Consider the following 17432-nt stretch of genomic DNA (forward strand, 5'->3'; position numbering starts at 1 on the left):
CAGTGTTACACATAACGTATTTTTGTATTTTTGCTATACTGCTAACTGTTTAGAGTAAATTAAAAATAGAAAAAAATTCTTTCGACATCTTTCATTTTGTCTTTCAATATTTTCCCGTTGTTTCATGAATGTGTTGTTAATTTCATCAGAAATTTAATTTTTTGTTGCCTACTTATAGCGGTGGCACTAGATGGCAGCATGAGGGATACACTCGTATATGACGTCACTGGTAAGGTAATGTCTCGCATGGCGATTTTTAACCGCCTCTGTCAAAATAATGGTAATTTTACATTTTACTTTATGAAATTAATTATATTAGAAACATGTAGCCGTTGCTGTGTTTTGCGTCAAACGCTCGCATGAAATAAGAAGTACATACGGTATTTATTTAAAATAGGATACTTTGTTGACTATTTAGTTTTTTCTACTTTTATTAAATTTTTTAATGTATTTGACTGAAATTACTAATGTATTTGACCCTACCCAATGAATTTAGGTGTTAACTATAGATGTTCGTTCGAATCTTAGGGAAAATAGTATTACTGATCGTATCGTATTATTGTTTTAAAAGAGTTATGACGTCCAAAAAGATACATGTGTTTTGAATGCCGTGTTTTTTCCGCCTTCAGTGTGAACCACTAAACAAATTGTTCAGATTAAAAATTTGAGTTTTGTACATAAAACTCATGTATGAGAAAATGCTACTCATCCACACAATAACTTTCACTTTTAATTATCATAATTAAATTTCTATTTTAATTTCGACTTTTTAAATAGATTTTTTTTGTTTGTTTCTTTACTAATACTTCTGTTTTGATTTTTAATGCATAAATGAAGACAATTGTAATATGTCTCCACCTGTTCTTCGATAACTGCGAACACTAAACTTTTAAGATAAATAAATACCTTTGTGCTGAACAGTAAAGTATGAAAAACAATGTTAAAAGAAGCACAAATTTGCCAATTACAGCAAACACGTGTTTCGGCGTTACAGGGAACGCCCTTTTCAATGCAAAAAGTAATTAGCTTATGGATGAAAAGACATCCGACAAAAGCCTTTGTCGGATGAAGTGAGAACAATAAGCAATCGTGATTGCTCAAAAAACATTTTGAGTAATTGCATTCATTTGCTGTCCAAATTCCTAGTAAAATGATATTTAACAAATAAATTGAAAACTTGCACTTGTAAAAGTTTAGATTTTTTAAAATTACACTAATATTTTCAAACTTTTTTTCTAAATAAAGCTAAAATTTCATATTTTTTTGAACAATAATCAATGTTCCCTCTTGACCCCCTATCATTTAGGGGAGTTGAGAGAAGCAATCGCCCTCCTCTGGTTTTGAGAAATTAATGTATTTTTACATTTATATGGGCATGTTTTTTGGATATAACATACATTCATTGTCAACCCCTTGATTCATGGGCGGAATTAGACTTTTGTATCTAATTGGGCTAAGCCCCCCTGACAGAAAAATAGAATCAAAAGTTGAGATTGAAAGGTAAGAAGAACAATACTGTTTGTTGGCAGAGGAGGGAGGATCATAGCCGTATCTCCTGTAGAATTTTTTCAAAATTGAAGACTTGAAAACATTTATGATCTTTGATGGTGTTACAGATGAAAGTCTGGGAGAGAGACATGTCAGAGCCCTTTCCCAAAGTAAAATTATTTTGAATATCAATAAAATTTTGCACTGTATTCATATAACGTTGTTTTTTTTAAAAAAAAGAGCAAAAAATTAAGAGCAGTAATTCCTGCACTTTTCAATTATTTCGTCTTTATTTCACTGTCAGACCATGTTCAAATTTCAGAATGTTTTTTTTTCTAGAACTGTTTGGGGGTAAATTTTCCTAAATTGTACCCTGCATATAAGTTCCCCCTAACCTTAAACTAATCTTTTGTACTAAATTTCTTGAGTCATACGCTAGTATATATGGTAGATAATTATTAAAATAATTGTTATATACAGTGAAGTACCGTTTATATGTTTCTCTTTTATGTTTTTTTCAATTATAAGTTTTTTAAATTGGTCCTACAGAGTCTAATACACATTAACCTATACATATTACACATTTTTTCATTTGTACGCTTTTTGCATACAGTCCCTTCCAAACGTATAAATGGTGCTTCACTGTATGCTCAAAATTTTATTTTTAAGAAATCACTCTACTTTTAATGGGAAATTTTAAAATCATTTACTTTCAATTTTTCTATTATAACTTTACCAAGATGCATCGTTATAATTTTGTAACGGAAATGCTTTTCAGCTTTTGCAGAAAATAATCCGAAAAATTGTTGTAAACATACATTATATTACGATATTATTATGCTGTAATAATAATATTTTAAAATTTCACCATTCTAGTAAAAATATGTATATTTATTCAAGCACTTGTATCATAATATAGTAGTCTCACTCACCCAGATCAGATTTGTAGCTTTTAAAATTTTTTTATGTTCACAAAGATTATTTTAAATTATGATAGCAAGAACATAGAGCTATAAGTACGCCAACGCCAAACATTTACTTTTTATTTTTTATTCAATGTACAGTCCCTGCATGGATTGTACAATGATTTATGGTACTCTAACAAACACCACTGCTGCTGAATTATTGACAAAGGAAAGTGTTAGATTAACTGTGTTTCATTCAAACAATCCAGATTTTTGAACCAAGACAGAGTACCAATTTTTTGTTGAGAAAATATGAAATTTTTTTTTCAATATTTTTTGTGTCTATGTAACAATTTTATATAATTTTGCTATAAAATGTAATATATTTTGTTTCAATGAATGGTAAGTCTGCTTATTTAAGAATTTGCTTAAGTATCCGGATTTTTGATGAACTGGATTGACCTTCATCCCTGTTAGTCTGGATTGTCCCCTGTTAGTCGCATATGTGTAACAAGTTTTTTTTTAGTTGTCACTCCTTCTCAATGCTGGACAATGACTTCAAATTAAAGTCCCCCCCCCCCACCACCAATGCTATTTTTGGTCAGATGAGGGAGGAAAATGCAATTGTGCTACTCTCCAGACATTTTCGAAAATTGAAGTCCTAAAAAGGCAATTTTAAGTTATCTTTAGTGACATTAAATAGTAATGTGAATGTGTCCAGGTCAGAGGTTCTCTTCCAGGGAGGGGCAGTTGTCACTCTTTGCCCTTTCTGGCTATGTCTATTTGTGTTAATTTATTGCTAAATTTGCATTGTCCTTTGACTTTTACCATTTGTCAGATTTTGTGATCTTTTTTTTTTTCTCATACATCTTATTTTTGTAACTATTAAATATCCAAAGTATCATTTAAATTGAACAATGAACTTAATATAGAATGTTTTTATGTTATCTAGGTCAAAATCAAGCTGAAAGAAAAGTATCAATATCAACTAGTTTGTACTTCAGTTAAAAGTTAAAGTATGTCTGTTTCTGATCATGAAATGTTTCTCCATTCTATCAAGTTTTTTATTGTCTCTGCATTTTCTTTAGAAAATCATCCATTGCAGTGTATTTTTTAATTTTTTTGTTATTTTGTTCTATTTTAAACTTTTCAATCATGTGTTATGAAATATATAACTGATCCCTATAACTGAGGGATGGCTTCATATAGTTAAAAAAAAAAAGTCTAGACTCGTTAAGATATTTCTATTAATGAATCTTTATTACATAATATTTACTAGCGATTAGGATAAAATTATGTATAAAATACAGGGGCAGATGCAGACATTTTTGGAGGTGGCCCCAGAAATTGAAAACCCCCCCCACCCATACAGCGTTTTATAACTTAGTTTTCATGGCATTATTTAAAATTTTTTTAAGGATCTCTTACGACAAATTAATCTACTTTTAATTTAAGTACATAAATGTAATGTACTAATTAAGCCAATTAAATTATGAACCCTATAGAATTTTAAGGAGATGCTATAAAATCAGTGGTTTTAATTAGGAACAATGTCTAAATAATAATAACAAGAGTGAAAGGTTATTAAATAAACCATACCTGATTTGAGTTTTTATAAATTAATTTGTTTTAACTATAAAATGTTATGTAATTATCAAAATCATAGTTTCATACCATATCAGTTTTATGGATGAATTCAGAAACTATTTCTTTCCAGATTACAAAGTAGTTGCTGATTTGTTTTTAAAGCTGTAGTTGAGATAACGTTTTAATACTACATGTCGTTATTATTAACATAATGATTTTGCCAAGAAACTACCGTGTAATTTTTTGTATTTTTTATAAGCTGAAAAATCTGTTGTTACGCAAATAGCTTCCTGGGTTGAAATGACTCTCCTAGGTACGTCATGTACATTTTTAAAATGAAATTTTAATTATTGATTCTATCAATGAAGAAATAATGGACGAATTGAGATTTTATGTCCTTTGAACTCGAGACCAGTGAGTTAAATGGTTGTTAATGTTAGAGGCCAGATTTGTCAAGGCTCTTGCCTCTGACTCCGATATTATTTCTTTAGCAAACAAAATGCTTAAATTTAAATGTACTTAATCGGTTTTGTGTTTTTTTACATGAATGTAAAAAATGTCTTTATTCAAAAGAGAAGTATATTAAAAAATCAAAATGAAATAGTTATATTAATTTATCCCTTCAGGAGGTACCCCTCTCTCAATTTTGCTGCTGGTAAGACGCTAGTAATAGCTATTGTACTCATTAATATATATATATATATATATATATATATATATATATATATATATATATATATATATATATATATATATATATATATTATATATATATATATATATATATATATATATATATATATATATATATATATATATATATATATATATATATATATATATATATATATCCATGGTATGGGAAGAAAGATGGCACTTTCTGGTTGCAAGTTTTTATATTTTATGTACATATTGTTGATTTTTCTGTCAACTTTTGTAAACAAACATGCAACATGTTCATCTAGTTTCTGTCGTAACAAATTTAAGCAAAACATGGTCAGCTGCCTTAGAATTGCAATTTTTCCAGACTGAGGCTACAGTAAATTTAGAAAAGGAATAACTCCTTGCAAATTTAAAATCAGGGCTGCCTTCCAATTTTAGAATAAATTTACTTAATTTAGAAAATGTTTTTCACTTGCTTAATTTAGCTATGATCAGTGTGAAGTTCGCAATGTTATCAAAGGCTCAAACAATAGGCGAGAATTGTTGTTTCAACTGGGACATTCTTGTGAAAAAGGGAATTGCAGAAGATGTTGTTTGCATATGGAAAAGCTGTTAAGTCGGGACAAATGTTACGAAAAGCTGAAAATTTGGATCGCTACAGCCGTTTGGTGATCATTACAAGTGTTTGAAAATACATTAATAATGTAGGGCTTCAATTGTGACTAATTTAGAAGTTCCCTACAACCGGGGGATTGTTACACTATAACAAGGTTCAACTGTATTTACCTTTTAGAAATTTTTCTTTAATTTTATAAGTTTGATATCCTCTAACTTTAGGAATTTTACTTTACAAAAATTTAGTGTGAAACTTTTTTTTAAAAATATTATTTAATAGTTCATATTTTTTACAGCATAATTGATCATGAAAAAGAAGTTTCTTGGAAATTCTTCTGTTCGGTATCATAAATTGACAAAAACAGATGAAGGATTTATTGACTTACAGGTTTGTATTATTAGATTTGTGTGTTATTTTTTTCTGTTGCTGTTTTCCTTTCAGTATTTTTCCTTTCGCATTAGTTGACAAAATACACAGTATCTTTGAACTCAAAACTTGTTTTCTTCCCTAAAGTTAGTTTTAATAACAGCACTGTACAAAATATGTTTTGATGCTACATAGTTTTATGCAATGAGGTAAAATGTCTCTTCACTCTGAAAAAAAGATATCTATTTCCAACAAAGCTAAGAAGCATCTTCTGCCTTTGTATAGAAGTTTGGTAGGACCTCATTTAGAGTGTGTTGTTCAGTTTTGGTCTTATCTTTGATCATCACAATTGTGTTTGTATTTGTATTTCACTAAGTGAAGATATATTTTCAAAAGAAGCAAAATTATGCTGAAAGTTAGTATTTAATTGTTTCACATAGTATTGAAGAGTTAAAAAAGCAATGCTAATCAGTTATTGTGCTATGTTATTTATCTTTTTTTATCAATAGGTGGTGATGCATTTCATTTTTGGATTTGGAGCCAAAATTTTCTTTTTTTGGCTTTTGTTTTACATTGACATTGCAGTATTTTTTTAGCCAAGTTGTACATTTTCTGCAATAAGTGTGTAGTGTGCAGCTCTTTGCTAATAATGCAGTTATATTTTTTTAGATTAACAACTAGAACCCACCACAAGGTGGTGGTTGCTGTTTGTGTTCCACCCTGTCTTTCTCTTCCACCAAATTAAGAAAAACAGTTATTTACAATAGTTACATTTACAATATATTTACATTTGCAATTCCAGTAGGCATAATCGCTAGAAGGTGTTGGTAATGATCGTGTGGAATAATTGAAGCTTCATGGTAGAAAAAAGTAAAGAAGGAAAATGAATTATGGATTGGTATATATGTCCATTGCTGTTAATTTGAGATTTAAAAATTGGTTGTAAGGTAAATCCTAAATAGTGTGTTTGGTTCCATGAATTTATAGCTGGCCACTGGAGGCTATCCTTATTTAGAGATGGCCATTTGTAGATGTTTTACTTTATGCACAACTTATTCACATTTAATGCCTTCATCATTAGTTTAATTTTTTGAATATGCTTACTTGTTGTTTGAATTGCTACTTGTTTTTTGCTTCAGAAGATTTGAAAGTTTATTTACAATAATTATTTAAATTTAGTTGCAGTATTTATTATTTTTGTTTTTTCTTAAAACAAATTGTATAACATAGTATGCTTACCCAAGAAACATGTACGGTGCGGAGCTGGTTGGCCAACAGTGGCTAACTGTAGAAACTGGTGGGGAATGGTGGGTTGGCAATGAATGATGTGCCAACGATGGCCCTACAGTTTCTGGGCTTCTTTAGGCCAACCGTGAATATTTTCAAAGGGCCGTCATTGGGAAAATGTTAGGCGCTGTAGCAGATCGTTGGTCCTTGGTGGGCAAATGGTTGGTTTGCTGAGGTGTTTTTGATCCAAAATTTAAGAAAATTCTAAAAATTTTGGATTGCTGTTTCAAAATATTTTGGGCTGACAACACATTCCAAAAAAAAAAACCCTTAAAAAATATTTTTTTTCACAATTTCAATGATTTTTGTATGTATATTTGAAGAGTTTTTGCAGTGGAGGGAGAGGTTCAAGCTATCTCATAGTTTCCAAAAATTTCACACTGTCTCCAGAAAATTTTACTGAACTCCACTTGCACCCCTGAGTTACTGTTGCCAGGGCAGACTTTGCCTACCATTGGCCAACCGTCTCCCAACCAATTGTGCTGCTAGGGTAGTAACCAATTACAATTCAGGACTGATCTATCAAAAGGAAACATATCCATTTTCCCAAAATTTTCCGGATGTGAAAAAAAGAATTAGGGTAACAGCAAAATAGTTTTATCATTTTTTCTGGGTACAGAATTGAGCACAAAAGCGTAACATATTATGTCCCAGAGTAAAAAGTTTTCTTATAAAAAAGAAAGAGCTATCATCATCTTAATTTTGGATATGTGCCCTTTTGAACAAAAACCTGAATGCTGGGAGTTTCAATTTCACCAAAACTCAAATGTTTCACCACCTAATATTCTCATATCGAAGCACTTGAACTTGAAACTAGTGGATTAGATTTTGGACATGTGATTCTTTGAATTAAAACGTTTTTGTACACTAGTTACATTCAGGATATGTCCCCTTTTAATCAAAATAAAAATTCTAGAGGCCGGATTTGTTACATTTTGATCAAAAAGTCAAACTTTTCCCTTAAATACTTTGTTTAGACTTTTTGAGAGTAAAGGATTCAATGAAGGTCACCTGAAAGATATAGAAAATGCCATAAAGTGATTTTTTCTTAAAGGTGGATTTGTTCCCTTTTGATGAATTACTCCTCTATTAAATCATCTCTAATGTGCATTGTTTACATTACATACTTAAGGTTCACCTGAAAATAAAACATTCTATTGTAGTTTCATACCAACAGCATGTAAATTTATTTTCTAATTGAACAATATACTCTCTTCTTTTTACGTTATTTATCCTTTGCATTGTCCAATGTATATAACAATATGATAACCCTCATATAATGATATTAAGAAGAAAGCGGTTCAAGTCTGAACTTTTCAATTTGTAAATAGGATTTATTCCATTATCATATTTTCAGATTGTACACTTTAAGTGTTTGAAGCTCTCATAAGTTTAATTGCTTTAGCAAATTCATTACAAGCAATACATTAGCAAAAGAAACATTTGAAGCAGTGAGAAGGAAAGGGATGTAAATGGACTTTTTAAAATTTCTTATGAAACACATTTTCAGTTCAGATCCTAGGGAGGCTTTCATTGCATTTTATTCCTAAATCATACTGTATAGCAGCACCCACCACAGCTACTAGTACCATCTCTTGCCTCAAAGCAGAGGATAGATTCCCCTACTATTTGTACTGGTTATCTCCAAAATTTTAATTTTATCACCTACACTGTGTGCTGAGCACAAAAGTCGTATCTCCACTTTTTATCAAAATTGAGTGAAATATATTTTAAAGGATTCTGAAAAAGTTGCATCTGAATCAAATACATGGAGAGGCAAAGTTTTCTACTGTAATTTTTCATTTTCAACTCGGCTGCAGGTAGGATTTTTGCGCTTAGTACGGCAGGATATTCCTTTTCTTCTCACTGCTTCATTCCATTATTGTTGCCATAATTAAAGCAGGTGTTTTAACCATAAGTAGAAATCAAATCATTCCAAGTTTTTCATGTTTAGTTTGTGTTGAAAATAAACCTGCTTTAAAAATGAAATTGTTCTTGTGTGTGGTGTGTAGGGTTTTGTGGAAACTAAAGATAAAATTGTGTGGTCTGTAGTTTCAGAAACCCAAGCCAAGAGTTCCATATCGAGGAATTCTGTTAGCTGCTTTCCTTTTCATCGCTGGAGGCTTACTAATACTGATTGCTGGTTTGCTATTTACTGGCCATATAAATGGAAAAGTAAAGTATTATTTTATGATTTCATATTGTATTGTACATAAAGTAATGTACAGTAAACTCCTGATTATCTATGGAACAGGGTGGGACGTCAAGTGTGGTATCGAATTTCGTGAATAATCCGCAAAATAGGTAAAAAACGTTACTTGTGTATGCAGGACGTTAAATAAATCAAAAACAATGGCATACGTTGTGATCCAAAGGTTCGGGGACAAGTTGTATAAGACCTTACCCTGAATAGTTCACATCACCAAAGCACATCCACCTTCAAAATAGTCACCTTGAGCAACTATGCACTTCTGCCAATGTTCGTGTAACTTTCGGAAGCACTCCTGGTAGCCATTTTTTGCAACTTCCTGTAAGGCCTCCTGCGCAGTTAAAAAGCATTTGCAGGGATGCTGATTTCTTTCATCAGATGAAGTTAAAGCTGCATTGGCGGAGGCTTTACAGGAGGTAGCGAAAAATGGCTTCCAGGAGTGGTTCCAAAAGTTATATGAACGTTGGCAAAACTGCATAGTCGCTCAAGATGACTATTTTGAAGGTGGATGGGCTTCAGTGATGTGAACTGTTCAGAGTAAGGTTCTATACAACTTTTCCCCAAACTTTTGGCTCGTATCTCATGCATTAGTTACTCATATAAAGCAGACTATAGTGAATTCAGGGAGAACTGATAGCGCAAGTAAACAAAGTAGGTTAACGCTTGGCGATGGCGTCTGATTGGCGATGGGATGGCGAAAACAGCACCAAAAAAATAAGCAAAATGTTCCTGAGAATAATCACCAATTTTATAAGTAATTCATGACAGTGGCGTATGTTGGCGCCAAACAGCACCCCTCTTTGTTTACTTCTTCTATCTATTTGCCTTGAATGAACTATAACTAAAAGATTAAGATAGGTTACATCAAGCATGTATGGGGAAATTTGAAGGATTTTTTCAGAATAAAACTGATCTGGCAATTCCATTATGTGCTTTTGTTTTGTTGCTAGCTCTCAAGTAGTAAGTAGTGTAGATCTAAAATCAGGTTTCAACTAGTCAGGTTTGGTGATTAAGGTTTGATGCCATTGGAAGGGAAAAGGGAGAAAGAAATCAAAATGTCCAAAAATGGATTTTGCATTTATTAAGTTTAAATGGGTACAGTTTCTTTAGTTTTCTTTCTTTCTTTTTTTTTTTTGAAAGTGAAAGACCAGGAATAATCAAGAGTTTACTGTCCTTTTCATTTTTCAAATATTATTCTAACTTAAATAATCCTCTTTGAAATGACAGTCATAAAGTAAACCCTATTTTTTATTGTTTCAGTTATTAACTTAAACAATAATTTAACTTCAGTTATTAGTTGTATTGCGATTAGAGATGTAAAATTTCTGGACATTTTTTGAAGTGGTGGAAAAAAACGTTTTTTTACTGGTTTTTTCGGGAATAATAGGAAAAAATGGAAAAATTTGTTTTTTATGAATAAAGATAGGGTTTCTAATAGATCTGGGTTTCTTGGAACTTATAAAGGGTTAAGTATTAAAACATATATGCAATCCACACATCCTCTTTTTCTGTTTGATGTAAATACACAAAAAGGAGGGTTTAATAAGATAAAAAGAACCTTTTTGGTTTATAACTGAGAGCTTTCTTAGTGGTAAAACACCAGAAATAAGTCGTTCAACCAATAATATTAGGTAAGGTGCATCCAATCATAACAATGACATTTTCTATTTTAGATTGCCTTTAAAACTTAAAATAGTTTTTTTAAATTTTTTTTAAGATAAGATTTTATTAAAAAAACACATGTACATAACAGTAAGCAAAATGAAATAAAGTAAAGTTAAAACATGCAAGTTATAAAACATAAATTACAAGCGTCATAGCAAAACATTAAGAAAATCTTGCTTATAGTTCAACATGAGTTAGTAGTATATTTAACACTAAAGAGCTCCAAAGGCACTGTCTGCAATGTTATTTAATTGGTTTAATATGGAGTACAAACACAAATATGCATTTAACAGTAATATTTACAAATTAATTTTACACAAGTAATAATTATTTCACACAGAACAATAATTCGACTGTTTGACGCCAGAAAAAAAAACACAATAATTCGCATTGAAACATTTTATAGTATAAAAAATACAATACAACCCCCCCCCCCCAGGTTGGCAAGTCAGTATATTTTATCAGCTAAAAGTTAATTATTGATAGAATGTCGTTATTTTGTACATATTCATTGATCCCTTGTTTTTGAAGTTCTTCTCATTTCTAACATCTTCCGTTAGTTCATTAAACAGCCGCAGTGCCAAGAAAAAGAATTGCTTTTTTATAATCGTTTTATTTGGTTTTATAACTTTATATTGTTTACCTGAAATTCAAGTATTATATTGTTTTTCATTAATTTCAAGCCAGTTATTGTTGTTATGTAAAAAATATAATATTCTCTGTGCATATATTTCTCTGATATTATAGATTTTCTCTGACTCTTGTAAAATAATTGTAATTTTTGATTTTCAAACATGATTACTGTCTGAAAATGAAAGCTATTGAGTTTTGATTTTTTCCAATTCAGTTTAAGTCCAAATCAAAACTAAATGAGGATTTTCTTTTTCTTTCCAACAGAAACCCCAAACCAAAACTGCCTTATGGTTAAGCTGAACCAAAACTTAAACTGGAGTTTCAGTTCATTCATATGGCCGTGCTAAGCACAGTAGTAAAAGTAGTCATACCTGCAGTTTAGAACAAAACTGAGTTATTTTTTCCTCAGTTTCGTATTTTACTGAATAAATAAAATGTTTTTGGGTCATTTGATCAAGAACTATTTTTTTTTTAAATTCTGAAAAAAAAAAAAAAAAAAAGACATTGGAATCATTTATATGGAAGAACCAAACTTTAAAATACTATCTCAGCTTGAGCTCAACTGCAGATTCCTCTTTTTTACTTAGCATGGCAGTATACAGGGTGCTGCAAATTTTTTTTTAAAGAACTCGAACAAAGATAGTGTCATCAAATTTAAGTAAAGTAATTTCATTTTAATGAGTGTCTTATTTATTTTTGTTTGTCACTTTTTTAGAAAATAATTTACAATATATCTCCTAGTTTATGTATTGTTTTTCATTTTTTTAAACAATTTTGAGCAAAAGACTTGCTATTTTAAAGTTGTTTAACCAAGTAGAAAGACTGTTTGCTTGTTGTGCCTTGGCAAACAGTATTTGATGCGGTATGCCGCTTCAAGTGGCTTGGAAATGACAGTCGATGTCTGGAAAGTGTACCAAAATGAACAGTGAACATTTCAATTGATCGTCATGCCATCAAAAAGCAAGATCAATGAAATCCTTGGGTTTCTACGAGAAAAGTCGTTCTTAAGATGGGAAATTTGTGACCGATAAATGAGACCAAGGGAAAAATCAGCGCAAACAGATGTTTTACGAGTTCCAAAAAGTTCAGGCATTCGTATGGCTCCAAAGATGCTAGAAACATTTGAGACATGCCGCAGTTCCTCGATGGAAGAGATACCTTTGATTAATTTACTGTTCAACCAGCTCATAACCCCCAAAACAATAGGATTTGGTTTGTCGGCACTCCAAGCACCTTAGAAAATGTTGAACATCGTCAAAGTCAGACTTTGTTTGTGATGGAATCAGCACAAGCGACAAAAAATATTTTTTTGTGGATGAAGGCCATAAATGAATCAAAAACTGTACCAGAAGGACATTTTAGAAGCTGTAGCACTTCTGTGGACCTAAGAGCACTTCAGCACAGCAATATAGACTGGACATTTCAATTTGACTTCACACCAGTTCACATGGCCAAAAAAAAAAGAGGGGTGCAAGGTGCATTATTAGCTAGTGGACGCTCTACTAGCTAAGACCTCAATCCCATTTATTACACTGTATAGCATGTTTTAGAGTCAAAGCTCTACCCTAAACTACACGAAAGTTTGGACTCGAAACCAATTGCTTTATAGGGAATAGGACTGATTAAAGGTAAAAACTCTTGCAACCCCTGATGAACATTTCAATAAAAAGTTGCACCTCTGTATTACTTCAAAAAACACCAGTTTGAAACAAATTAATTTATTGATTGCTAAAGGTCTTCTCATATTATTATATTTTGTGTTTTGTTAACTCATTTATTTTTCATAAACTTACATGGAAAATTTCTTGCCCTGTTTTTTTTACCACACACTGTACATTTGATTCACACAGTCAGCAAAAACAGTTCTTGATTAAAGTTATGCGTTTTTGTTTTATGAAGAAGGAAAATAAATTCTTCACGAAGAATGTTGGTTTTATTTATTTATTTATTTTTTTGCAAAAAGTATTAAATGTTTTTTGATCTATATGCAAATTATATTATCATACAACAACTTGCATTATCAATGATAGACAGTACTTTAAGATATAAGTAGGGGGTGGGGGAGGAAAGCAAATGAGAATTTAAGTATGAAAAATTTCAAACCACTTTTTGCTGAAAGTTTCAATTAAAACTGCCTAAAAAGTTGAAAAATTCATTTTTTCAATTTTTTCCGGAGTAAAAATAAACCCCTTCGGAAAAAATCGGTTATTTTCCGTTTTTTCCGAAATTTTACGTTTTTTTCCGTCTTGTTTGTCATCTCTAATTGTGTTTAATGTGTATGTAAAACCTTTTAATGTTCTATTTCAAATTATAAGTATTAGTTTCAGATGTTACCCTTTATGAAAGATTAGATAATCTCATAAGTTGGAGAATATGGGACAAAGTGAATTGTTAAAATGTTTTAAGAGTCTCGCGCACCACCTAGCAATATTTTAACCATGTTCTTAAGCATATAGTTTATTCTAGTGAAAAAATAAATAGCTCAATTAGTCAAAGTAAATAATGATACAAGCGCTTTTCAAAGTCCAATGCAGTAGTTATTTAGTTAATATTAAGCATATTTGAATTTTAAATGTTTGATACAATTTTTCTAGTGCATGCAGGGCAAAGTAGTTGTATTTCTTTATTCATTCAGTTAGTAAATCACTTGCATATTTATTTATTCATTCATTGCTTCATTTACATTCCTTTATTAATTGCTTCACTTATTTATTCATTCATTCACATATTTTATGATTTATTCCCTCTCTTACTTATATATTTTTTCTCACACATTAATTAATTTAATTTGTTCATTTATTTTTTCATTATTCATTCATTCTTTTAAAAAACTCATTCGTTTGAGCAGAAATATTTTCAATAATCAAATAAGAAATTATTAACTGGAAAAATATTTTATTTTTCACTTATCTCATGAAAAAAGTCAAAACTTTCCACTTTTATTTTTTCTTTGAAGGTACAAATTGACTTCTAAAAGTGAAATATAATGTTTCAATGCAAGTTTATTTATTAACAAAAATCATTCTTTCTTTATATAGGGGAGAGTGGGGCTGAAAGTTCTATTTTACAAACAAGCTCAAACATTTTTATAGAAACTTAGTTCTAGAATTATTTTTCTGGGGTTAAATCTGAGTGATGATGTTAAGACTTTTTTTGTTTTCTTTTGTATTTTGTAAGGTTTTTTTATACTTTATTTTATAGAACCTAAAGCCAAAAAGGAACAACTTGCCCCGTTTTGGGACAAGTTGCTCCAATATTTACACGACAATGACTAATGATGGTGATTTTCAGATTAACAACGTCTCGAGATGAGTTGCTTGTTAAAGGTATAATTTGTGATAAAAAAACAGTTGTTGATATAAGCAAGTGTTTATTTAAAGACTTATAAACAACATCATTACAATAATCATTTTTCTTAAGCTTATTGGATGTAAGCATGCGTTCGTTTATCCATGGTCACCGTGACACTCTATTCCATGAATACTTGAGAGTTGACTGTATGTGTATGATATTCTAATTGCTATTTTCAGCAACTGTTGCAATTACAGTAAACTCCCAATTATCCGTGGAATGTGGTGGTATGAGTGTCGTGGATAATAAAAATTGCAGATAAACATCAAAAAGACTAAAATAATTGACAAATTAAATAAAAATTGTCCTTATACAAAAACTTACTTGTATTGATACATAATACTTTCTACAAACAATGAAAATACAAACAGTACAGTAGAAATGTTTTGTATTTTTGCACAACAGAACTTAATATCTATATAGAACAAATGTATGTACAATGAAGAAAGAACAATAAATAAATAAAACAGAAACACAACTGAGTTTAAATTTGCAATTTTTCAAAAAAAAAAAAAAAATCCATTGGTGTTTGCTTTTTGCTGCGAAAATACATGTTCCTGATTGTTAATTGACTCGCAGGGAATCAGGAGTTTGCTGTACCTTTCTCCAGATTACAAAAAAGAAGATTGAGTTTTCAATTTTCACCTCTGATAATGAAAGTTGTACACAGATTCAACCAGGCTAAACTCGCAAAGGAGCTGCAGTCTCTGGCTAATGGCAGCTGAAAAAGAAAAGCCTAGACAGATTCACCTGCGTAGGATATGATTTTTCCAATGAGACATGTACTTTGAGCAAAATTTTCTCAAATCACCGCAAGGTGGCGTGATCAAGCTCTAAATCGAAAAACATAATCCTTTCAAAATTTCATAATATGAGATCTAAGCATGAAAGATATTTTGATTTTTGAAACTTTCATATTTTTTATCTGTTTATATGAGAAAGAATGAATAATTACGATGACTCATTGGTAAAAGTCAACATTCACCAATTTTGGTCTTTTGTGGTAACAAATGTATGCATGTAATAATTAATCAAATCTGCTTTTGTTTACTGCATTGCTGATACTGATGAGTAAGGGCAAGAAGTTCCTTGGGGTTAGCTCCTCCTTTTTTGGATGGCAAGTTGTTCTTATGAACAACTTTCTCCACAGGGAACAACTAGCCTCACATGCACATGTCCTTGAAGAATCAAATAATAGGTTAGATCACGAAATGTAAAATGTTTCAGCAAAGTATAGTAGGATGCACAATCTATATTTGCACAAAAATGCCAAAGAACTAAACACTAACTATGAAAAATCTAAAAAGTTCAAAAACGAAAATATTTACAAAAGTAGATTAGTGGTGCACATGCTCAGCTTTTAATGTACCGGGCATCCCTAGCGCAACTAACATGGCTGCCACCGGTTCCGCTGCAACATTCCATTTCACCAGGTATTATCTAAATATATTTATCTATTTTCTTCATTAAGTTATTTCAAATGGAACAACTTGCCTGCGGAACTTTTACCCCTGCTCTCCTCTACTGTAATTTTCAAAACAAATTTCTAATTTTTTCATTTTGTAAAAGGTAAATTACTTGAACCATTTCACTTTGCCCCAATTCACCTACTAGTACAATGCAATATTTTTTTTTTATAAAGGTCTTCAGTGAACATTACATAATTAATCATATCATAAAATAAGCTTTATGTTACTTGTTGATTTTTATCTCTATAGAATTTTCATGTTAAGGGGATGTAGAAGCATTTTAATTTTTTAGTTGAAGATAATTCTATCATGTTTTGTCTTACAAATTATAATAACACTTAAAATTTAACTTTCTTTGGCATGAAATGCGATGCTTCTTCTAAAATGAAATTTTCCAAAATGTTCAGAAGCATTTAGTAGGTATAATGTGTTCTTTTCTGTTTATTCTTTTAATGGTCTCTCAGAACCCTTACTTTTAAGCAACTGATCCTATTATGTTCATATGTTTAAATGCAGTGATGGTATGACCAAATTCCCCCTCCCCCTGGAGAAAATTTCGACTTGTGACACCTTTCCACAGGAAGAAAAAAAAAAAAAAAAGTCTCCTCTAGTGACCGATTGATATTTTTGAATTGAAAATGACTTAGTACAAAAATTTCTAGTATAGTCCAATCGTAAAAGGAAAATGTTATTATAAATGATATTCCTGCTTTTCATGTGATTTCAATGCAAACTTATTTTCTAGCATGTCGAAGGAGCATGGCCATTGTTAATCCTTGGAGCCTTGATGTTCATACCTGGCATTTATCATGTGAGAATAGCTTATTTTGCATTCCGTGGATATCCAGGTTATGTGTTTGATGACATTCCTGATTTCGATTAAATGTTTACAGTCATCTGAACATTTATACCTTGATAATTGTGATTTCATGCAAGCATTTCATCCTTTAAAAATTCCTAAAACTTAACCTTTCACTCATTCTTCTTCCATTTCATGATTGGTAGTTCACTATGAAACTGTATGAAGTTACCCAGTTTGTATATTTTTATCTTGTGCAATGTTACATGAAGAATAAATTTTAATCTGTTAGATTTGTGTGAAATTCTTTATTCATAAATTTTTACAGTATGTAAGGGTTTATTTGGAAACAAACATCATCATCCTTGTGGCTCTGCTCTGAAAGCTAAATTGC

At 30.8% G+C, this 17432-nt stretch overlaps 1 protein-coding gene across 1 annotated transcript; it reads left to right on the forward strand.

The window, feature by feature from the left end:
* Positions 1-215: 215 nt before the first annotated feature.
* LOC129231610 (transmembrane protein 230-like) lies at positions 216-17331 on the forward strand. Its single transcript, XM_054865974.1, has 5 exons — positions 216-280; positions 3346-3409; positions 5555-5646; positions 8965-9087; positions 16985-17331. The coding sequence occupies exons 3-5, from the start codon at positions 5566-5568 to the stop codon at positions 17120-17122; spliced, it is 342 nt and encodes a 113-aa protein (XP_054721949.1). The 5' UTR covers positions 216-280; positions 3346-3409; positions 5555-5565; the 3' UTR covers positions 17123-17331.
* Positions 17332-17432: the final 101 nt, after the last annotated feature.

The sequence above is a fragment of the Uloborus diversus genome, chromosome 10, assembly GCF_026930045.1.
Source record: "Uloborus diversus isolate 005 chromosome 10, Udiv.v.3.1, whole genome shotgun sequence".
Lineage (NCBI taxonomy): Eukaryota > Metazoa > Arthropoda > Arachnida > Araneae > Uloboridae > Uloborus > Uloborus diversus.